The sequence below is a fragment of the Condylostylus longicornis genome, unplaced genomic scaffold, assembly GCF_029603195.1.
Source record: "Condylostylus longicornis isolate FDR11 unplaced genomic scaffold, ASM2960319v2 ptg000163l, whole genome shotgun sequence".
NCBI lineage: Eukaryota > Metazoa > Arthropoda > Insecta > Diptera > Dolichopodidae > Condylostylus > Condylostylus longicornis.
Genome location: NW_026578131.1, coordinates 2,429,037 through 2,453,324, shown reverse-complemented (window position 1 = coordinate 2,453,324; position 24,288 = coordinate 2,429,037). Strand labels below are relative to the sequence as shown.

Here is a 24,288-nt window from a genome sequence, read left to right as displayed (position 1 = left end):
AATTAAAATATATACATATGTAATGTATTTTGAATTTAAAAAACGTTAAAACTGAATTTGCTCCTGTTAAGTTTTTTTTTTAAACAATATTAAATTATTTTTTTTTAATTCTGTTTGTGTTCGAATTTTATAACTAATTCCTTTTTTTATGCATATTACTTACAGTTTTTCGCATACAACAAAAATATTAAGAATTTAAAAAAAAGGTATGTGTACAATTTTCAAATTTTGATTCTCATAAAAAATATAAATAACCAATTTACCAATCAAGTGGCAGGTACAAATTTTTTTGTCTAATTACACTATGAAGTCAGTTATTTAAATTTTCTTATTGAGAATACACTTTACAAATCACAGTTTGAAGAATTCCGCTTAAAGGTGTTGTGGTAAACACTATTTTATAGGTTATTATCTGAAATAACATAAGCAAAACTTATTTAAAAAGATTTTGTTAGTTTTTAATTTTTCGTATCAAGAATAATAATATTAAAGTTATCTTGAATCGTTATGTGAAGAAATGCTTGATAAGTTACTGAAAAACCCAGAGTCATTATCATCGTTATGTACACTTTTCTTAATTGTTTTACTAGGTTTTGAAAAAAATTGCACATTATTTTGTACAGAAGAGTTCTTTTTATTATTTATCATTCCAATGTTGTCTTCTACAGACACAACGTGCCGTTTCGTACTTAAAAGAATTATTTCAATATCTTCTGGTGAAGCGGGTTTTGTTATGTTTCTATTCTTTACATTTAGTTTAATATTGCTTGCATTGGCCTAAAAGGATATGTAATGTTTCCATATGATTATTTTAAAACAAAAATTTTTACACTTACAAGAAGTAGCATGGATAAAAAGTATCGTGAAGTGAAACTGGGGTCTTTACTTTCCATAACTGAGCAAAAATCAATTGTGTTATTATTTTTTGCAGAAAATTCATTCATTATTTCTGTTCCTAAATCAAAGACGTCAAAATGATGTCTTCCTTTTGATTTCGCTAATATTGGCTTAAGATGTTTATGCCAAAGCTTTATCTAAAATTATTTAATTTTTTTTTTTACTTTTTATTCATATTGTATTTAAATATTACTTTTTCTGTTATTTTTAATGTTTCCAAACAATCTTGATTTTGAATCAAATTTTCGTTTAAGCTTGCAGTATTTGAAAAACCTTCATCAGCATTTTCAGAAACCATAAAATCCACATCTTCATCTCGATTACTGATTTGCTTATTGAGTTCATTATTTTGCGCATTACTTTCAATATTTTCGGCAGCATTAATTTCATTTACATTTTCACATGTTTCTCTGGTGTTACAAATTTTGTTACTATCTATTGGAGGAGGTATTATAGTTTGAACATCAATAATTTTTACAGAATATTTGCTTGCTTCAGTTAAAATTGCAGTTTCAACTGAACTTTTTTCTAATCTCTTAGATGACTCATCTTGACTTAGTGTAGATATAATTTTAGACAAATTGTCTTCTTCTTTTTCGTTAAAATATCCTGAATCATTTTGTGAAATATTTGAAACTAATGTTGAAGAAAATGAATTTAGAGCCTTGGACATAAAGATCCCTGAATCTGTTGATACTGTTCTCTGTCTATATTCATCGATTTTCTGTTTTGTTATTATATTTGAATCAATTTCTTCTTGTGAAAAGCCCAAAAAATCTAAAAAATAGATATTGTAAATAACTACATATACCCCACACAATATTCAATAAAATTAAAAACTACCTGACTCTTCTGTAGTGTTTAATAGGGAAATGGGATTAGAAAAAAAATCGGTATATTCCTTCATTATTCTTGGACCTTTTTCCGTTCGAGTTCTCTTTTTTAATCGCTGAAAATTAATTAAATAATTTAACGTAGACATATTGCTAAAATAATAAAATTTAAATTGCATTTTTCTTAAACTTACGTCACACTTAAATAGATTGTATTCTTCTGGTAAAAAGAAACTTTTTGAAACTCTAAGTTTCTTTTCAGGAATTTTGAAGATATTCAAGTTAATTGGTATTTTTTTAACAAAAAAATCAAATGGCAAAGAAAAATCTTCTTTATAACTGATGAAATTATTTTCAATTCCAAATATATTTAGTGGACATATTTTTTCTTCTTCCACATTTTCAGTCTCGTCTAAACCTAGAAAATTTTCTAAAGATCTGTCTAAATTAATGGAAAAAAAGTCAATCCCTTTATCTATCGACTTGCGAATATCAACCGCGATTACTTTTGGATTTATCATAGCTGATTGAACATCATCTAGATCACTTAAAAAGATACCTTCGTCATCACAACTTAGACGAACTATAATTTTTTTTGGATCGATTGTTTCTTCAACTTTTTCCTGCTCATGCTTTTCTTCTTTTTTATCATCTTCTTTCAAAACGTTACAGTCTTTAAAACCCATGCTTTTTTCGGAAGATATTTGAGGTTCGGCCAAAATTTTATCTGAAACTAATAATTTATGTCTGTCTTCTGTATATTGCATTTGGTTTGTTAGTTTACTAATATTAGTTATACTTTGGTCTTGCTTAAAAATATTTTTGTCTTCATTTTCCTGATTTGTTAAAAACTCACTGTTTGCTTTCATTTCTGATTCTTTGTCAAAATTTGCTGTATTTGTTTTCGAATTTTTTGATATAACATTATCTATATTTGTGTCGTCCGTTTTTTCGTTTTCGTTATTTGTTTTATTTCTTTTCCTCCGTCTTTTAAAAAAAGTGGTATTTGCATCAAACTCTTTTTCTAAAACCTCATTTTCTAAGTCAAGGAGGCCGTTAATGTATTCATTATGACACAAGGAATACCATTTTCGCTTTGGAGTTTGCGGCAAACCCAACGACAACTGCCTTTCAATTTCTTCAAGCTCTTCCTCAACAAAATCTTTTACCTTAAAATGCATTAGAAAATTAATATCAGACAACACTGTTGAATAACGATGTTCGATATGTCCATGAAGAGTTTTATAATTTCTTTTAGAATCTATGTCATCTTCATAGTCAAAATCTTCTATAGTTGAATATTTATATAGAAATGGATCTGCACTTTCATCTTGCCTTGACCCATCCTTTTGAACTTTTTTGTTATTCAACCTATATTCCAAATACTTTCTAAAACATCTAAAATAATTTTTTGGAGGTTCAAAAATATTAGTCGTCAAATTTTTATCACAGATTTTTTCTTCAACCGCCTTTTTAAATAGTTTTGGTTCTATTTCTGATTCATACAAGGTGTCATCTTTTGGTAAACTTCTTTTCGATGGCCTTTTTGTGAGTTTTAACTGATCCTTTGCTTTCCCCAAACTATCGTTATTGTTTTCTCTGTAAATTTTTAAACTCTTTTTATTGTTTCATTTAAAACATCTATAGTTTAATAGCTATTTAAACTTACAAATTACTTTTTTGAATTTCATTGGAACTTTTTTCAATCCCAGCTAACATTTGTTGGATGTTATCAAAAATACTATCAACTCTTCGTGAATATATTTTAGCAGCGCACAAAATAAATACTCCAGTTTCTGATAAGCAAACATCATCTGCTGAACATGATAAGTACTTTTGCAAATACTAAAATTAGTTAAATAATTTAAACTAAAATATTTATTCAAAATATAATTTTTTCATATTTGATTTTATTGAATTTAATGATGTAGATACATCATTAATTATAATGTTTTATGGACACAAAAATTGATTACATTTTTTATTAGAAAATAAAATTATTTATATTGTTAATTTATGATTATAAATATAAGAATTTAACTGCATCATCTCATACGTCGTTGAGTAGCATTAACACATAAATAATTCATCATAATCATAAAAAATCAGTGAGCTTTAAATATTTTAAAATTGTTACAACTTACATATGGTAAAGAAATATTAAAATTAGTACATATTTCTGGTTTTTCTGCAATTTCCAAAAAAAGAACAGCTATTTGTTTTCTTGTATAATTTGTATTAATTTCTTCAATTAAGCGATTAATTTTGCAGTTTTGTGTTACAACGGTGTCAATAATTTCATTACAATCGTTCTCTTCGGAACCTGTAAAGTTTTTGGGTGAGGACTTTGTAATAATTTTTCTTGCACATGTTTCTTTTAAATTAATCATAATGTATTAAACGAATGAATTATGATTGTACTTAAAAAACTGCTTGTGTTATAGCATGAGCTGTTATTTTTTTCGATTTTTCTTTCACTTAATATATTATCAAGTAATTAGTAAACACTACAACTATACTTTTGTTTTTTGATTTTGACTTTTGGTAACGAAGCTTTGTACGTGACTGTACTTTTCGCTGAGTTTTGTTTATTCTTTTTGCACGTGGGAAAATTGGTTGTAGAAAAGAGAACAATATATAAACTCGAATTTTTCTGTTTCTTCGTTTACTTTTTGCCGTACTTGATATTTACCCTACATCCTAGATGGCAAATCACTCACACGCGTGCCAGACTTGGCACGTTTCGAATTTTCTATGGCACGAGTGAAATTGAATTTATGTATAAATTTTTAGAAAGAATTATTTTAGTTTGTTTATCACTTGAATTTGTTTTAATTAAAGCTTAAATTTTGTACAATAATGCAATTGTTGGTGTAGTAATACAGTTTATTTCAAGCTACTTATAAAAATTCAATTATATTTCTTCTTTTTATACCCTGTACCTTCACTTTGGTATAGAGTTTGTAACCACTTGAAGGAGTCGTCTCTGCTATGTACATGTATATATATTCATACGGATATGTATATATATACGAACATATATATTCATAAAGCGTAAAATTCTGCGTTAATTTAGACATGTTTGTTGAAAAAGAAAAAGGTATATAGCTTTTCCCATTTTATTTAATTGTTATTCCCATTTGCAAAAAAAAATACTTTTTTTACACCATATACATGTTAAAATTATTTATTTTAACAATTAAAAGAAATATTAATTCAATAGTGCTTTGATTAATTCATAATTTCTAATTTTATTAAGTTTTTAACTTTACAAAGAAAACATATGTTTTTGTTTTGTTTTAAATTAAAATTACTTCGGATGCTATAATTTTACCAGGACCGTTTTTTTTTTAAAGCAAAATGAGTATGTATTTGATAAAATGTAGCATACAAACAAATATTTTAAATGATTTTTTTTGTATAATAACAGTTTTCCTAGAAATGATGAAATGAAATATATTTCCCTTTATAGAGTCCCGATGGCGTTGAATTCAGTAAGTAAAATAAAATATTAGTGTGAATTATTTATATTCTAAAATATTTTGATTTAGAATGAATTATTATGTGTAGCTTAATTAATGAATAGGAAGAATACGACAACATACTATCTACTTGAGTGAGTTATAACCATTAATTAAAATTTTTTAAAAATTATATTGTTTCAGAGTAATTAAGATTTATATGTATTTATATTTATTGTTAATTATATTTATAAAATAAAAATTTATTGTTAAGAGTTGTTCAGCAAAATTATCAAACAAAACTGATAATATAAGAAATTTTCACAAAATATGTTCATTTTCGAGGGTCATAAAATATTGTGATATTAAAATTCTTATAAATATTTGCAATTTATAAACTAAATATAAGAGGAAAAAAAATATAGTGAGTTTGGTTTAAATTAGTTTTTTCTTCACAGATATCTAAAATGAAAAAATATTTTGAAATATTTTTTAGTTTTTACTTTGAAAAAAATTTTTAACTCCTTCCTTTTGAGTTCATTGTTTTCATTCAAGATGCTCCTTCCTTTAGTATTTCTAATTCGTTGAGTAAAACAGCTTTCCCAATCTGTGAGACAGAGTTATCATTTTTGCTCTGTCAGGTTAATTTCAACTCTTTGCTTCCCACAAAAATATTTGATCTTACCTTTTAGTCCATTAAGATCAAATTGACTGAATGGCATTTTTGCGGGAAATGCTCTTGAATAAATTTTTGTTATAAAATTTCTTTCTTGTGAAAGATCGAAATACAATTTCTATTCCGATTTGAATAGCATAAAGTAGTAAAACTAAGCATCAAAAGCAAAATTTGATTGCTTCTATTCTGTGTTAAAAGAAAAATTGTGATTACAAATCTTTTTTTTCTGTATACTGAATATCATTTGAAATTTAAGCGCAAATATTTTCAGTGCTTTAAATAGAGTATTATGTAGAGTATTTTTAGGAGTACGTAGTTTTTTGCCTTAATATAACTCGTATTATATCTTCATTTACGTAATTTTTGTTTCAACAAGGGCTTAGATACATTCCATTTCTCTTGCCAACGAATTAATAAAAGAGGATGGCAAATTTATTGTGTAACGCAGCTATTATGTTTTTCTTTTAATTGTGAGAACGCGAGATTTCTTGATTTTCTTTTTACTTCATCCTTTCCCATTTGTTTTGACATTTTCAAAGAAAATTCAAATGCGTTAGAAGATACTGTTTACATACATAACAAAGTCTACGATAAAGTTTGATAACATCAGCTGATCGCTTCTTAAAACTTCCACAAAAAAATTAATTGCCGCCTTTTAACTCTCAAAAATTCGTACAATACCGTTCATACCGTCAAAAAAAATCACACAGGGTTTACAAATACGGCTTTCATCAGACTCAAATTAAATCGTAGATTTTGTCATATCATTAACATGTAATTAACCAATTTTAATTCAATAGCACATTTAAACAACAAAACAAAAAACATGAGATCTATTTATATGTGAAAATTAAACCGATTGTTTTCCAGGAGACACCTAAAATTTTAAATATATACAAACACATATCTCATTAAAAAAAGCAACGACAATGACAGCGAAATATGGACGTAAAAAGGTTTTGCAACTACGATTTCAAAATAGTAATATACAAGCTTGTCAGAATAACAAACGAATTTCTGCTTCTAACTTGTAAATCGCCCACCTTCAAACTAGCTTCATGAAAATGCTGGGAAAAGTGTATATAACTAAGCCCGTATAAATACTGTGTAATTCTGTAGTTTTTTGAACTGTCAAAATAAAAATTATGTCTGCAGAATTTTACAAATTCAAAATAACTTTTTTAGAAATATAAAAAGAACTATCTCATATTAAATTCTTTAACAATAATTGTTTTTTAGAAACATTTGAAAATATGACGGACGAAGATGTTATTAAAAGAAGACTTTTGATCGATGGTGATGGGACTGGGGATGATCGTAGATTGAATGTTTTATTAAAAACATTTATTAAATGGTGCAGTACAAATGATTCATCAGAAAATAATCAATTGATGTACAATAGATTAATAGCCTACTTGGCGCAAAGTGAATTTGCTGTTATAAAATCTGATTATGCAGTGAAAATGATGAAACAAGAATTGAAAAACTATAAGAGCATTTCTGATACCATAGAGACGAGTATTGAGCTAGCGAAAAAAGATATTGAAGCGAGCAAGGAGGACTTAATTCTTGCTAAACAAATTAGAAGGAACCGAATGGAATATGATGTCCTAGCCAAGGTTATACATTCCCAACCTGACAGAAAAATGACGACAACCCAGTTAGACTTGCTGCAAAAGGAATTATATGAGCTTGAAGAAAAAAAATCGCAATTGCAAAAGAAACTTGAAACACGAAAAAAGGATTTCCTTGTTTTGATGAGGTCATTTAAAGAACTACAAATGAAACTTGATGATAATGCAGAAGAAATAGACAACCAAATTGATGAAAGTTATGATGAAAATTTAGAAAAAATGTCGGTAGATGAAATACATGAAAAATAAAAATATTAGTTCAAAATTTTAGTTATTTTTGCCTGTAGCTGCATATCTGTTTTTTAAGAAGTTGGTACAAGATATGAAATTGGGTGAATTCATTTCGGTAAATGCAAATATTTAAAGATCATATTATCTATGATCGTAGAATTGAATAATATATGGAATTTACAAATATGCTATTATATTGCTATAATTGTAATATTCCACTAAAATTGACATTATTTTCGTTAGATAAATTATAGCTTGGTATGTAATTTTTTATTCGAATTGGCAACTTTTCCGTAAATACCAAATCTTTATACCGGCACGAACGTACATACATATGTTCGAAGAGTATACTGAAGGGCATGGTCTGAGATATAGGTCTTTATTATTGGCGAAGCGAATGAAATTTTTATTTATCGTGAATTCGCGAATTATGATTAGCGATTAGCGAATTCATATTTTTTTGGTATTATGAGTAGCAAATTTCGGGAATGAAAATTCTGTTTGACAAGCTTGGCGAATGATACCAAAAATCAAAATAATACATATGTACATATGTACATATGTAAGCGTTTTTTTTATTGGATATTACAGCATTCATAGTGATATAGTGGAAAAATCTAAACTATCTGTAAAAGTAAGTTCATAAAATCCTACAAATTGTTCTAAAAAATATTGATTATTTAATATTATTTTATTATTGAAAAAAACGAACCAAATAAAATTCGACTAATTTAATTAAATTAATTGACAACAATTCCGACATTGCTAAAGGGAAAGGAAAATTCAATTGTTTTTGCAAAAAAGCAAAAACAATGTACATATGAAGGATAGGTTTTTTGGATGTCTTACGATGGCAACATTTTGGATCTGGCGAATTAAAGCATTCGCCGATCACAATTTAAAATGTCATTCGAATCGCCTAGTCCATTCGACTCACCTAGCTATTCGCTTCGCCGATCATAATAAAGGTAATAGACTCTAGTATATGTTTTTGAGCAGCGTCGAATAAACGTCTGTCCGTTCGTATGGATATCCATGACATATCCAAATTGGATATGTCCGAGGTACTGGTTTGGGTAGCTGCCACACAATTTTTTTTTTTATTTTAAATGGTATTGCAACCAAGAAAATAATTCCTATTTAGCAAATTTTCTGGCTCAATATGGGGGTTATGGGTGCATCATCCACTGATGAGTTCCCTGTATATTGTATTTGTCTAGCCGATGAGTTCAAGCGGTTTGACCCTTATTAGTCGTCTACGTACTTGATCAACATCTAAAAGTTCCAGCATCTCGGGGTTGTCATGCTGGAGTAATCTTGATTGATGATTGATTGCATACTTCTTTATTTCATCTTTGACTGTCGGCACGTTTAGATCTCGATATAGAGTATCATTACTTACGTACCATGGTGCATTTACAATGATTCGGTGGACCTTGTTTTGGAATTTTTGGATAATTTTCAAATTGGATTCTTTGGTACAGCCCCACAGCTGTATACCGTTAGTCCAAACAGGCTTAAGAACCTGATTGTAGAGCAGTAGTTTGTTTTGTGTATTAAGCTCAGAATGTCTTCCAAGAAGCCAATACATATTTCTCAATTTAATGTTCAGCTCATTTTTCTTTATTTTAACATGCTCTTTCCACTTTAATTTAGCATCCAGTGGCATACCAAGGTATTTGGCTTCGTTGGCGTACGGAATTGTTGCCTCATTAAGTAAGACACCAATTGGATCGGCCCTTCTGTTGGTGTAGTTTACGTGTACTGATTTAGCTTCGTTGAGTTTGAACCTCCACTTTCTCGTCCAAGTAGACACTTCGTTCAATGAGACTTGCAATTTATTCGTAGTTTCTTCAACAGTTGTACCAGTCGGCTAATATTGCCGTATTGTCTGCAAAAGTTGCTAAGAAAGTTTCTTCGCTTTGCGGGATATCTCTGGTGTAAAGCAAGTATAAAAGAGGTCCCAGCACACTTCCCTGAGGCACACCGGCCCTCAAATTTTTAAAAATGGAGTACTCTTCCTCAAATTTTAGCACTAGAATATTTTTGGAAATGGCTTCGGCAGAAACTCCTTTATTTTGAAGTTGAGGCCCTTTTGCCAAATCCTGTCGAACGCCTGGGCTACGCCCAAGAAGACAGCTAAGCAATATTCTTTGTTTTCAAGCACATTTTCAATGACGTTCGTTAGCTTGTGTACTTGGTCGATAGTGGAATGTCTAGACCGAAACCCAAACTGATGGTCGGGGATGAGACCTCTATTTTCTATTATTGGTTTCAGGCGATTCAATAAAACCCTTTCAAACAGCTTCGACAACACCGGTAGGAGTGATATAGGTCTATACGACTTCATCTCATGGGCAGGTTTTCCAGGCTCGGGTATCATGATGAGTTCTGCGACTTTCCACTGAGCTGGAACATGATTAAGCCTCAGCGACGCATTAAACAGAAAAAGCAGCTTTCTCACTGTATTTTCTGGCAGCTTTTTCATTATTTTAGGTGTTATCAACTTGTAACCTGGGGCCTTGTTATTTTTTAAGAGTTTGATTTCAGCTTTGAGTTCAATCATTTTATTTTCGGAACTCGTAGAGCGTCAATTCTGTTCGCCGAAGTTAAATTTTCTTCTGAGGTTTATCTTGCGAGTGGTAAAAAGATACTCTCGAGATAATCTGCAAAGTTGTTCCTTTCTAATAGAGGGAACTTGATACTTAGGTTTCTTAATATTTTTAACAGCTTTCCACAAGGAGTAATTGTGGTCCTTGTCAGCTGATATGTTATCTAAATAGTTGGCTATAGATGCATGTTTTATCTCTTTTAGAAGTTTCTTTAGTTTATTCCCCAGTTGATTCACACGCGTTTTATCTTGTGTAAACCGCCAAATTTGCCATACTTTGCGTGCATACTTTATATAACTGGAGAGTGGTCAGAGTTTAAATCGTAACTTTCGGTTATATATATATAATTGTCAGAAATTCCTCTAGTTATAAAAAAGTCCAATAGGTCTCTGTCTGTTGGCCAATAAATTGGCTTTCTGGTGGACTGAAAATTACAACCGATTTCAGCTGCTGCTTCGTAAAGAGCTCTACCTTTCGGAGCCGACCCCCAGAAAGTATTTTTTGCATTGAAGTTGACACTGATCAGGAAGTCTTTACCCATATGATCAAGCATTGATTTATAATCAGCCATTTTTAAATTTTAACGTGGAGGACAGTAAATGGAAGCAATCACTAATTCCTTATTTTAAAGTTGACTTTGATCAAAGCAATTTGAATCGTTTGTTTTTCAACACCTGTCCTTGATACTTAATATTACTTTTGATAAAAATCGCCTTTAGCTTATTAACCATTAATTTTTAGGTTATTTCTTTGGAAAAATGGGTTCCTGTAACCAAGCAAGCGTCAATTTTTTCTTTGTTGAGAAAGATTTCAAGTTCCTTCATATGTTGCGAAAGACCATCAGCATTCCATGTCATAATTCTAAGAGTTTGTCTCATCTTTTATTTAGTCCTGTATTTATTTTATTTTCTAGTCTGGTCAATCCATCATTGAATTGTTTTTCAGCAATTTTTTGATCGTCAAGTTTTTTTAGTATAAGCTCTAGAATTTCGTCTACTGTAGGTTTTGCAGCAACTTGAGCGTAAGTCTTTTTCTTTGATTTTACCATTGGAACTGCCTTTCTCTCAATTATTTTGAGTGCCAAAGGGAATGGAACACCAATGAAACTCTTGAAAGAGCTGTAGTTTTGTGCCGTGCACTTATTGCCATGTTCCTTCTACCTTGAAGTTCCCTCGCAACTTCGCATCCCCTATAATGGGCAGGGTGAGCTGCATTACAGTTAGAACATTTTGGAAGAACGTTTCGACTTTTATTGCAAGCAGAAGTGTAATGATTTGCACCGCATCTTGTACACTGTGGTATAGCTTTTGATTTTTTCCTCACTGGTTCAATTTTCACTCTTAGATTTAGAATAGATTTGATGTTATATATTTTTTCTGTACTTTAATTCTTATCAAACGTTAGCATAAACATGGATAAGTTTTTGTTGTGGACGACGATGTCTCCTCTATAATTTTCTGTGCTTTCTTTTTTCATTATATTGGTGGTATCTTTTATTTTGAAGCCTTGCTGTTGGAGATCGTTGATTATGTCGGCTTTTTGGCATTACCAATGTTATCCTCTGGTCATAACTTTTATCGGTTTATCGTTCTTGTCTTCATAGGCAAACAACTGATTCTTGTCTTCCACTAGCTTTTTGACTAAGCTGCGGTAACTGGACGGACTTTCAGTGTTTACTTTAAACACGTTGTTACCCAATGCAGTTATCCTATAGTTTGTGATAACAGCGTTTAACACTTTACACAGCTTAGAATAGCCGACTATTCCCACAATATTAATGGGAGGTGGCCTGTGCATTGTTGATTGGTGTTGATGTAATTTTCGGTGTTTAATACTAATTTGGACATGTCTGGCTGATTATTTACTGCTGTCTGCTGGGTTGTGTTCACTTCTGGCGATGATTTCGTTTTTCTCTTCTTACAAGGTCTCTTATCTCTACGTGTAGTCATCGGATCCATCCCTGAGTAAAATAGAATTTCTCAATTGAGCTCACTACTCTTGACGGAACGACAGGTTGCTTGTTTTTTGCTTCTTTGAATTGGGATTTCAGGGCTGCCTTTTCAGCCTTCATTTCGTTGATTTCTTTCCTTATGGTAGATAGTATTTCTTCCATTGACATCTTCTGACGAAGTTTTTCATTTTCCTCTTCTAAAGCTCTGGACTTTTCTGAATACCCGGGATCCAAGTTGGTTATTGAAGAACTAGTTGCATTAATCTTCTTTTCAGCCTTGTGTGTTGTGTTTCTGGCTGACTCCGATAAACGTTTGTAACTTGCGGAGGGTGTACCGTTCGATAATATTTTATGTGGAGTTCTCGGTGTTAATGTACTCCTACGGGAAAGCAATGTTTGAAACCCCCCAGAATCCATGGGACCGATCTTCGAAGAGAGTGGATTTTCCAAAATCGCTGGTCTGCCACCTGGGGTAATAAATCCTTTTGTTTTCAACATTGCATGTTTTAAATATATAAATGAATCTGAATGCACATTCATAAAGCAAGCCGCTTGCTGCAAGACAGACGCCCCCCCGAAGCTGCCAACTATTGGAACAGATTGATGCTATCTCTGCTTAACCACCAAACTCGTTTGCTAGCGGACCCGAATTACACCACCTGGGTTGGAGGAGGGAGCGTAACAGGAGGAACCACTTATAGGTGAGATATGGTGTTGAGTAGCTTATGCTAGGCTACTCAACGCCATATCTCACCTATAACAGGAAACCCAACAGCTGTATTGCGCAATACAACCCAATTTCAAAAGTTATTTGGCTATATCTTGAAAATTGTTCAATTTACAGTGTTGAAATTTTGCGAAAAAATGGTAAAATGGCGAGTCACCTACACTTAGTCCGGATGCGGCTCAAGTAAAATACACGAAAAATGTGCAATTTGACCTTCTTGAAAGTAAGAGAAAAAATGGCATACTATGATAGTGTGTATACAGTTTTTTCTTTCATATTGTGATTTGTATGAAAAACGTCTGATATATTGCAAAAACTTTATAAAAGTCGCTTAACATACTTACTTTACTATTCATACCTGTTACCTGTAATTTATAATTAACATATGTATTAAGAAAAAAAGTAATTTCGAATGATTTTATTGTTTTATTTATGTAATAATTGAATTGAAGTTATGTAATAATTGAAGATTTTGTATTTTAAGTACAACTTTTAGAGCAGTATAGGAAAGGATGAGCACATAAATAAACGTGAATGTTTTTTGTGCAATGTACTCTTTTATTATTTTATTTTAAAACCTCACTTATATTAAAATTATAAATAAGATATAATAAAGCTAACCCAGCATTTACACGTACAAGTTACTTGCAAGAAAGTTGCAATACATACAAAAATTTTACTAACACATTGAAATATGTCTACTTGCTTGTTTACTTGCAGTTCAACTTGCAAGAAAATTTTGCTGCCAGTAATTTGAGCAAGTAATTTGACATATTCAGAAATTCACAAAAAAAAATTTGTTGTTTTGATTTTTTTTTTTTTTTTAATTTAAAATTTTTGAATTTTGTTTCGAAAAAATTAAACTTAGCAAACTTATGGTTTCTAAAATTTATAAACAATTATTATTGCTAGTTGTTTTCTTCTCAAAGACATTTTCAAAAATTAACTTGCTAAACGCCTACGTCATAATAGCAAGTAATTTGACATTTCGAAAAACTAATTGACAATTAATATTATACAAACTTGCTTGCAAGTAACTTGTATGTGTAAATGCTGGGTAAAAGTAAAATTGGTAGCTCACTAATTTCATTTCATTTTACTATTGGGCTTTACATATCCGCCACTAGGGTCGCACTAAGTAATATTTCATACCAACACTATTGACATTTTCTTTATCGTAAAAATATATGACAGGGCATTTGATAATTTTGTCATTTAGGTTTATGTTTGATTTGCACGTTGATTATTGTGCCAAGTTTTTAGTACTTTTTGAAAAATGTTGATGATATACAAGAAAAAAGCATTACATATGGCAACGTTGTCTTCGAGAAATGTAATTAAAATTTTAGAAGCTGTCACTTATAGTAGGGAATTAGAAAAATAAAAATATATCCAAACTGGAAATTTTCTATGGCGGCATCATCAACTGTAAGTCAAGATAATTGTTACGTATCATTATTGGGACTGGCAGAATATTTTCGAACTGCAAATCCGCCAAATGTGAAAAAATGTATTCAATGTCTGCAGGCTTTATTTACTTTCAATCCCCCGTCTAAAGTGAGGAAATTCTTATTTCAAAAGTTTTAATAACTTTAAATACTAACTTACAGGTCGAAGCCCGTACTCATCTTCAAATGGGCCAAATTTTGATGGCTTACACGCTGAATGTTGATTTAGCTAAAAATCATTTGGAGAAGGCTTGGAAATTATGTGAAACTATAAATAACTTTGATGATGTTAAGTTTGATACCGCTAGTTTGTTAGCTCAATTGTATCTTCAAATCGATCAAAGAAATTTATCGAAAGCTATTCTTCGAAAAGCTATCGAAGTATCACAAAACAATGTTTTTTGGCACTGTAAACTATTATTCCAACTTTCACAACTTCATGCGCGTGATAAAGAATATAGCTTAGCATCTGAATTATTATCGGTCGGTGCGGAATCAGCTGACGAAGCAAATGCAATTTATTTAAAAGTTTTATTTTTGTTGAGTCGTGCAATGATTTTGATGATAGAACGTAAAACCAACGATGTGTTAAATTTGTTGAATCAAGCGGGATCAATTATTGACAATAACATTAATAATATTCATCAAAAAGAGTACTTAAAAGTATTCTTTTTAGTGTTGCAAGTTTGTTATTACCTGGCATTAGGACAAGTCAAAACTGTTAAACCTAGTTTAAAGCAATTGCAAATGAGCATACAGACAATAATGGCACCAAATTGGCCTGCGGATGAAGGTAGATTTCTTTTCTTCTGAAATTATTACATAAATTTTTTATTTTTGCAGTTATTTTTGGACAAACCTCTTTAGATATGTTTACTTGGCTCCCCAAAGAACAATTGTATGTTTTAGTTTACTTAGTAACGGTTTCGCATTCGATGATGGCAGGTTACATGGATAAAGCTCAAAAATATACAGAAAAAGCTTTAACACAAATTGAAAAACTAAAACAACAAGATGATAAGCCAATACTTTCAGTATTTAAAATTATTCTTCTGGAACATATTGTAATGTGCAGATTAGTAATGGGAAATAGAGAATTAGCAATAACTGAAATTGCAGCTGCAAAAGATGTTTGTTTAGCTTCTAATGAAAATTTGCTTAAAAGGCACTCAGCCCAATTGCACTGTTTGATCGGCTTATATTGTATGTCTATGAGTTTGTTCGATTGCGCTGAAAAGCAATTTATGACTTGCATATGTGAAACTCAAGAACGTGATCTGAAATTGTTTGCAAATTTAAATATGGCGATCATTTATTTAAGGACAAAAAGAGAGCAAGACTTAAAACAAATTATTGACAATATTTCTGCCGAAAATTCTCAAAATTTAAATAGTCAAGCACTAATGGGTGGATTTTATTACGTGCAAGGATTAAACTCCTTCCATAAAAGCAGTTTTCATGAAGCTAAGCGATATTTAAGAGAAACTCTTAAAATGGCGAATGCAGAAGATTTAAATCGTCTAACATCATGTTCTCTAGTTTTACTTAGCCACGTTTTTCTCTCTATAGGAAATTCTAAAGAGAGTATGAATATGGTAACCCCGGCTATGCAATTAGCATCAAAAATCCCTGATATACATGTTCAATTGTGGGGAAGTGCTATATTAAAAGACTTACACAGAATGTCGAAAGATATTCAACACGAAAAAGATGCTTATGCAAATCATGTTAAGTACTCCGACAATTTAATAGCTGACCAAAGAAAATGTGTTACATTGCAACAACATTCTCTAATTAATTGGTTGTCCGGCGAACCTACAGATCTTCCACCTGTGGTTTCCCAAGCAATTCAATCCACGTCACAAACTCTTTCGTCCATAGCGGTACAACAACAAGTTTATTCATCGCAGCCGTCACAGCAGCAGCAACAAAATTCTCCACAAGTTCCACATCAGCAAATTATTCAACATCCTCAAACACAACAATATGTTTATCAGCTTCACGCACAACCCTCCACTTCTACCCACATACACCCGCAAGGTCCTGGTCAATATCCTTATTAAACTTTACCTTTCATTTTAAATTAAAAAAATTGTGTTTTAAGTTAAATTTTAATTAAATGCAGATATAAAAAATTTTTATTTCAAAAGTGATTTTAAAAAATGGTCGTGCTATGTAGTAAGTCTTTATGATAATTTTTAACGTGAAAATTCAACTGACTTTCTCTGACAAATTTTTGTGGGCAAAATGAACAACAAAACTTATTATCTAAAAAATTTTAAATTGTATTAAAATATTCTGGGATTAATGTACTCTAGTAAGTAGTAAAGCAAGTTTACATGTTATGTACATATAAAAGAAAAAATACCTGAATGAATCATTTTGTGGTTAACATAAATTCTCTTTTTGGAAAAGGCTTTGCAACAAATTTCACAAGAAAACGGTTTCTCGCCGGTGTGAGAACGCAAATGTTCCTTAAGTAAATTTGTTCGGCTAAAACTATAAATTTAATAAAAATTAAAATTGATGTAAGTTTAACTTTTTATTGTTCACCTTTTTTCACATAGTGCACATTTATGTGGTTTTAATCCAGCATGTTTCCCTACATGAACGTTCAAATTACTCTTATTTTTAAAAGTCATGTCGCAATATTTACATCCAAAGGGGCGTATGCTGTTATGCCTGGAAAAAATTTTATATATGTGCAAAAATATTTTATTTTAAAAATTTTATTTTAAATTTTAATTACAACTTAAGATGTTGCCATAATTTGGATGAAGATGAAAATAACTTCCCACACTTATTACATTTATAAGTATTTGTATGTGAAAGTAAATGTCTTTTTAAGTATTCTCTAGATTGGAAGATTTCATTACATTTTTTACATATAAAATTGCCATTTTTTTCTAAAGTCTCGTCAAAAAAATGTTCAGAAGTTTCACTTTCACTCTTTAAATCAGCAAATTCTATATGAGCCGACATATTTTCACCCTTATGACGTTGAATAAAATGATTTTTTAAATTAACTTTATTGGTAAAAGGATGCCAACATATGATGCATGTAAACCATGTACTGGTGTGTTTTTTATAATGCTTTCTAAGATTAAGTACTGTTTTAAAAGCTGACCCGCATATATCGCAGGAATATTGATATATAAATCCTGCTTTAGCCTTATATAACGTTTCATCAAAACTGTCATAAAATTTCTCAAGATTCAGGTCATCTTTATTATAAAATTGAAATAAGTCGTTATTTATTGGATTTGATTTCCCAATAGCTCTAGAGTCTTCTGATTTGATTTTGTCTTTAACATCTTCAATTAATTGCACTTTATGGTCAATGTTTGCCTGAGTAAATTTAATGAAATTCTTACCATCCTTCATTTGATTCAGATTTTCGGGAACTTTTTCATTATCGTTTGCAGCAACAAAATTACTATTATTTCCTTCAATAACTTGATCCATGAGAAACTCTATAGAAGCTTGACATTTGTCTCGAAATGCAGCTGCAATGTGCAACTCTTGTAAACATTCTAAAATTATTTAAAAATATTAAACGGTTCTTACACTACATTTGTTTAATTTAATGAATTACTTGAACATATTCCTTTAGGAAACCGATAATATTTTTCTATCTGAAAATAAAAAAGTTCAGAGTTATATATGTATATATGGTTTAGATATGTATATGTATAAATATGTACGTTTTTTTAGCTACATTATTTTAAAATTGTTACTTGCTTTGCTTTTAAAAGCAAACGGATTTTGGCATTAATTTTTATTACATGTGTGTACACATGTAGGTGCATTTTACTTTTTTCATAGATGTGTATGACTTTCATACTAATACCAAAGGATTATTAAAGTTCATTCGAATACACAAGTGTATTTAACAAATTATGCACATTGTAATAAAAAAAAGTTTATTTCAAATTTGGCAATCTTAGAAAATTAAATATGTATTAAGTAATAGACAAATGCACAATTTGAATTATTTATACTAATTATGCAAAGTGTTCAACTGAAATGCAAAAAAAAACAAATTGTTCTTAAATTGCTTTTTTTCCAGGTTATTCAACTTTAAGCAATATAATTATGTGACTTTGTTTTTGTTTTCATGAGTTTGAAATTAACACTTTTAGTTATACCTTATCATCACATTTATATAATGTACCATACATAGTTACTTTATATACACAGTACCATACACAGATACAATATATTTTTCTACATCTTGAATGATCGGACGTATGTATGTATGTACTTACCTTAAATCCACCGCATAATTCTAGTAAATCAGATATTATTATTTGTAATTTTTGACTTTTTTCAAATATATGTGTCATTTGGGTTAAATAACAATGCCTCAAGCAAACAATGCAACACTCATCCTTTTCTTTATTGCAAATAATTATTGAGCATTCCTCCATCTTCGTTGTATATTTGTTTTTTGAAACAATTTCAAAAACAAATTTTAAATAGCACAATACATAAAATGTCGTTTTTTTAAATAGAAACAAATAAAAGTTAAATGTAAACAGATTTATACTAAACAAAAAAGTTATTTGATTCAAGATATTAAAATACACGCGGCTACATATTTCTGTTATCACAAGAACTTATCAATAATTAGTGATCGCGTTGCGAGGTTGCTTCATTTTGCACCATTGTATTTATATTTGTAAGTATTTTAAGATGTCAAGAAAAATAATTTATAATCATTCGTTGTTTTCACGTTACTTCGTAAGAGAATGATATTCCATTGCTTCAATCTGCATTTCGTTGGAAAAAGAGTGATAAATATATTATTTTTTTGCAATTATGTTTTTATCGATATTTTCCTTGTGAACTGGGTGGGCAAACCTGGTGTGATTATCCAAAACTGGTAGATTTTAATGCTCTTATAATTTTTAGTTTTAGTAATATTGTGTTAATATTCCAAAATTATAAATTTTCCAGAATCAGAAAAAATCTTAAGTTTTTAGTTTGAAAAATTAAAAATTTCATTTTAAAAATATGTTTGCTTGTCATATTAGGTCTGTCTGGTATAAGAAAGCATTTTAAAACTTTTAAAAACTAAAGTTTTTGTATGCAAAGCATCTAGGATAACACTTTTTAAACAAAAATGAGAGAAAATGATGACATTCTCAATTTCTCTATGCTTAAAGTTTTTTTCAAAATTTGTAAAAATAATGTCTTTATATCTAACATAATGTCTTTATATCTAACAAGTCCGATATGGGTTTTTTTAAATCGAAGTGGCTATTTTTTGAGAAGAAATATTAAAATAAATTCACACTTATTACAAAGCAGGTAAAATTTAGAAAATTTATTTGAAAAATCAAAAAAATATATTAATATTTTCATTGATAATTATTTTAAAATTTAAAAAAAAGCGGAAAAACAACAAGCACATCCTTCGCCTTCAACGTTTTATATGTTACTGATAGCATTTCATTATTTTTAAGTGAACAGCTTTTTTTTCTCATAGGGTAAGTTAACGCAAGATATGGGAAGTACCTGTGGTGTCAAGTTGAAAATATAATTAATGAAAGATAATTCTTAAATATTGATATAAATACATAGTAAAGAAAAAATTTGAAGAGGGAATTAGAAAATAATATCTAAAATACAATCAAATATTATTTGTTAAATACAAATTTTATATAAACTTCAAAATTTTACCTCTATTTTTATTTGAAAAAATATTAAAAACTTACTATCATTTATATCAATTACCTAAGAAAAAAAAATATTTAAAATGTTTGGAAAAAACAATCATATATTTTTATGACCGGATTTGAATATTTTTTTATTTTGTTAAAAATAAAAAAATAATAAATGGTATTTTACCAAATGACTCAAAAATTCCGACTGTAAAATACCAGGTATTTTAAAATTTTTGTTCTTTATGTAATATTCTTTCCGTTTAGAATTATGATAGGTCATACATACACATGCAGGGACATTTTATAAATAGATTGCTCTTGTTTACCTGCTAATAAAATATGAAAAAAGAGCACAGCAAAATTTCTGAAGCACTCAATATCAACATGTTTGAAATAGTTTTAAAATAATTATTTAAAAAAAAATTTATTGGAAGTAGGTACATACATATTTATTTTTAATAACTTAAAAACTCACTGAAATTATTTGAAACAATTTTATAAGTAACGTATAAATAACCCAAATGAGATAATTCAAATTGTTGAAATGTGTCAACCTACATATATTACTTTTAATAACATTTTTGTTAGCCGACACTACGCAACTTACCTTATTGGGAAATACAAAATGTGCATAAAAAATCATACATCCTTCCTCATTAACATTTGAAACCATACTGAAATATGAATTTGAAATTTTTTTTCATTTTTTCTTTCCTCCTACCTTTCTTTCTTTTTCGTGCAATAGAATTTAAATGGGAAGCTTTTTAAAAAATGTGTATAATATCCTGAGATTTTTTAAAATATTAAACTCTTTTTTACTTAAAAAAAAGAAAAAAATAATAAAAAATATGACACGATCAGTGGCATTTAAAGAAAAAACCAGCAACGAAGCCAAAAATTCGTAATATTTCGTAAAAAAAATTGAGTATTGGGACTTGTTAGATATAAAGACATTAATCCTGAGATTTTTTAAAATATTAAACTCATTTTTACGTAAAAAAAAAAGAAAAAAATAATAAAAAATATGACACGATCAGTGGCATTTAAAGAAAAAACCAGCAACGAAGCCAAAAATTCGTAATATTTCGTAAAAAAAATTGAGTATTATGATTGTTAGATATAAAGACATTATATAAAGACATTAGTAAAAATGTACTGTTTTAAAAGCTTTTAAAAATCTTACAGTTGTCGAAACACATGTTTTTTGGCTATGTTAGAAGGTTTTATTTAAAAAAAAAAAAATTTTCATTAACAATAAAACTTTTCAATTAAAAATTAAATAAAAAAACCAAAATGGGTTCACAAATGGTTTTTTCCAAGTTTCACAATTTTGTAATCCTTAATCAAAATTTTCAAGTTTTGGTATAATTAAAAAATATTAGTTTATATTTAATAAATATATACTTTGAAATTTGACGTTTATCCAATAATTATAAGGTTTTTTCAAGCTTTCCGCCTGGTTTATTTTTTTTTAATAAGAATTGTTTTTCTTTTTCCGAGAAATTTCGTCATTGTTTCTCTTTTACAAGTTTTTTTCAAATTTTATCCCAGACAGATCTAACATGTCATTTAAATAATTTTGATGTGAAAATGGCACACCATTTATTCAGTTATTTATTATATTAATTCAGCGTATTAAGGGCATTATAAAAGTTGTAGAAGTGTATGTAGCAGCGGATCTATATATGCAAAGTAAACAATTGCACTGCGGGCCCAAAAAACAAAGGCTCCATTGAAAACTTACTTAATTCATTCATTGAAAAATAATTCAATTATAGAAAATCACCGCAATTAACATAATAACATGTATTTATGTACATATACACAAACATTGCAAGGCAAAAAACTGAAAGCTTTATTCTATGGAAGAGCGCACTATTTGAAACCGCACAGGGAGCCAAACAAGTCAGAACCGACACTGAGTGTATACAAACATCTTAAATAAACCTTATCAGTCATCAAACAAATTAAAAAAAAAATGCAAAAAAAAACAACAAAAAAATGTGGATCTGCTCAAAAATTTTTGGATTAAAAAAGACAAAAATCTTATAATCACTTAGACATTGTTTACACATCAAGCAAAGTTTGACGCTTTTGTTTATTGGATGGAAATTTAATGAAAATCTTATGTGTAAACGTCCAATCAAATTAATTAAAAGCGTATTAGAAAAATAGAGTCTTGTTTAATTCTTCTGAAAGAATTTGATTCTTTTAGACAGAAATAAAAAAAACTAAATGGCGAGGATAAATTTTACTCGTTATCACTGCGCTAGTGATCAGCTGATTGTTGTGAAGTTTGTATTTTTAAAGTTATTTTATATAGTTCGGAGTGTTGAAAATGGTTGTGAAATATAAAATCAAAAGATTATAAAAATTGATATGAGTAGAAATAAATTTGATGAAAACTAAAGGTTTTTAATTTTAACTTATTCAGTTTTATGTCAATTTATATTATTTTTCCTTTGCTTACTAATTATTTATTTTTCCTTTGATTTGAAATTATTTATTTTTCACTTAATTTCATTTTTCAAAAAATCACTCTCATTTTGCTATATACCATGGATATACTTCGATGTGGATAAAAGAAATTAAATTTGACATGAGATTTCATTGAAATAATGTAAGAAAAAGGTGTAAACAGAGCTTCACATCCAATTTCATTGTTGTCAAATCTCATCGTCGAATTTTGCTAGATGTGTAAACGATCAAACTACAAAACTACAAATTAAATCTTGGACATGTTGTACTATACATGGTTTATATAATTGTAGTTTATAAATTATTATTTTTTAATTAATCATATAATTAAAATTAGATATTTTAAATTGAAGTTTTTTTTTAATTTCCCATAAATTTATATATATTATTATTATGAACAAAGTATATCTACTAATAAATAGTTCAACTCTCCGTTTACATCACACTAATGCTCATAAGAATTTTTGGGAAAGGGAAAGAGTACACGATAGATGTCTACCTGTTTTTTTATAATGTATTTTTAAAAGCGGGAGTTATTTATTTTTTCCTATATAAAGTATAGGAAAAAATATTAAAAAATTAAATATTAAAAATTAAAAAATATTCCAGTACAAGGTGGCAAAAAATGTGTATTATATTATAAAAGGGAAGAAGAAAAAAAGTGTTTAAAAAAAATTATTATAATTTATATAATATAATTTTGAAAAACAATAAAAATAAATTTTAAAAAGACGTATAATATTAAAAAAAATTTAAATAGTTGTGAAAAAAAAAAATATTTTACAGTTTTTTATAAACCATCCCAGAATTTCATGGATAATTTAAAGGTTTTTAGAAAATACTTTTATTAAACTTTTTAATGATATTTCTACAGAAAAAATTTAAAATGTAAAATATATGAACACTTAAAAAATAATTTCAACTATGAATGTTGTGAGAAGTCCGACAAAATATATTTCATTAAACTGTATATTAGAATTATAATTTACCACATAATAAAAAGTTTTAATAAAAGTATAAAACAATTTCAACAAAATGGATAGTATCATATTTCCGATTCACAAAAAGGGGGACAAAACTGATTGCAACAATTATCGGGGAATATCACTACTGAATATAGGTTATAAGATTTTTACAAATATTGTGTATCAAAGGGTTAGTAGTTTTTCGGAAGAAATCGTTGGAGATTATCAGGCGGGCTTTCGAAAAGACAGATCCACATCGGACCAGTGTTTTATTTTAAGCCAAATTTTCGAGAAGGCACATGAGTATTCTATGGATATTCATTGTTTATTTATTGATTTTAAACAAGCTTTCGACAGTCTAGACAGATCAACAATAGAAAGAGCTTTATTGAAGTTGGGTATACCTAGGAAATTAGGTAGAATTATAAATATGACCTTACGTAACACAAAAGGCAAGGTAATGGTACAAGGCCAACTGTCGGACCCCTTTGATATATATTCTGGTGTAAAGCAAGGGGATGCTCTGTCGGCTTTATTATTCAATTTGATGTTGCAATCTGTTATAGGAGAGTTCTGTCAGGGAGGAACAATTTTTAACAAAGAAATAATGATTTGTGCCTATGCAGACGACATTGTGCTAATAGCTAAAAGTCAAAGAAAAATTGTAGAAGTATATAGCCAAATAGAGCATTCAACTGGCGCAATA

The 24,288-nt window shown here is 29.0% G+C and overlaps 4 protein-coding genes across 5 annotated transcripts; 2 read left to right on the top strand and 2 right to left on the bottom strand.

Moving 5' to 3' along the window:
• Window positions 1-88: 88 nt before the first annotated feature.
• Window positions 89-4,230, bottom strand: LOC129616149 (uncharacterized). The gene is made up of 7 exons (XM_055531632.1): window positions 3,875-4,230; window positions 3,400-3,575; window positions 1,925-3,329; window positions 1,741-1,846; window positions 1,091-1,674; window positions 837-1,034; window positions 89-777 (listed from the first exon to the last, which is right to left on the bottom strand). The coding sequence occupies exons 1-7, from the start codon at window positions 4,118-4,120 to the stop codon at window positions 493-495; spliced, it is 3,000 nt and encodes a 999-aa protein (XP_055387607.1). The 5' UTR covers window positions 4,121-4,230; the 3' UTR covers window positions 89-492.
• A 2,689-nt stretch (window positions 4,231-6,919) lies between these two features.
• LOC129616219 (THO complex protein 7) lies at window positions 6,920-7,754 on the top strand. The gene has a single exon (XM_055531735.1). It carries the CDS (start codon window positions 7,121-7,123, stop codon window positions 7,748-7,750), a length of 630 nt encoding a protein of 209 aa, XP_055387710.1. The 5' UTR covers window positions 6,920-7,120; the 3' UTR covers window positions 7,751-7,754.
• Window positions 7,755-14,329: 6,575 nt separating this feature from the next.
• LOC129616174 (MAU2 chromatid cohesion factor homolog) lies at window positions 14,330-16,623 on the top strand. The gene is made up of 3 exons (XM_055531659.1): window positions 14,330-14,579; window positions 14,633-15,263; window positions 15,314-16,623. The coding sequence occupies exons 1-3, from the start codon at window positions 14,433-14,435 to the stop codon at window positions 16,531-16,533; spliced, it is 1,998 nt and encodes a 665-aa protein (XP_055387634.1). The 5' UTR covers window positions 14,330-14,432; the 3' UTR covers window positions 16,534-16,623.
• Window positions 16,600-19,214, bottom strand: LOC129616175 (zinc finger protein OZF-like). Of its 2 annotated transcripts, XM_055531661.1 has the most exons (7): window positions 18,739-19,214; window positions 18,066-18,105; window positions 17,845-18,003; window positions 17,220-17,784; window positions 17,024-17,152; window positions 16,839-16,969; window positions 16,600-16,738 (listed from the first exon to the last, which is right to left on the bottom strand). In XM_055531661.1, exons 1-7 carry the CDS (start codon window positions 18,898-18,900, stop codon window positions 16,626-16,628), a joined length of 1,299 nt encoding a protein of 432 aa, XP_055387636.1. In that variant the 5' UTR covers window positions 18,901-19,214; the 3' UTR covers window positions 16,600-16,625. The 2 variants fall into 2 exon arrangements, with proteins under 2 accessions (XP_055387636.1, XP_055387635.1); XM_055531660.1 differs by having other exon boundaries at window positions 17,220-18,003.
• Between the last annotated feature and the right edge of the window lie 5,074 nt (window positions 19,215-24,288).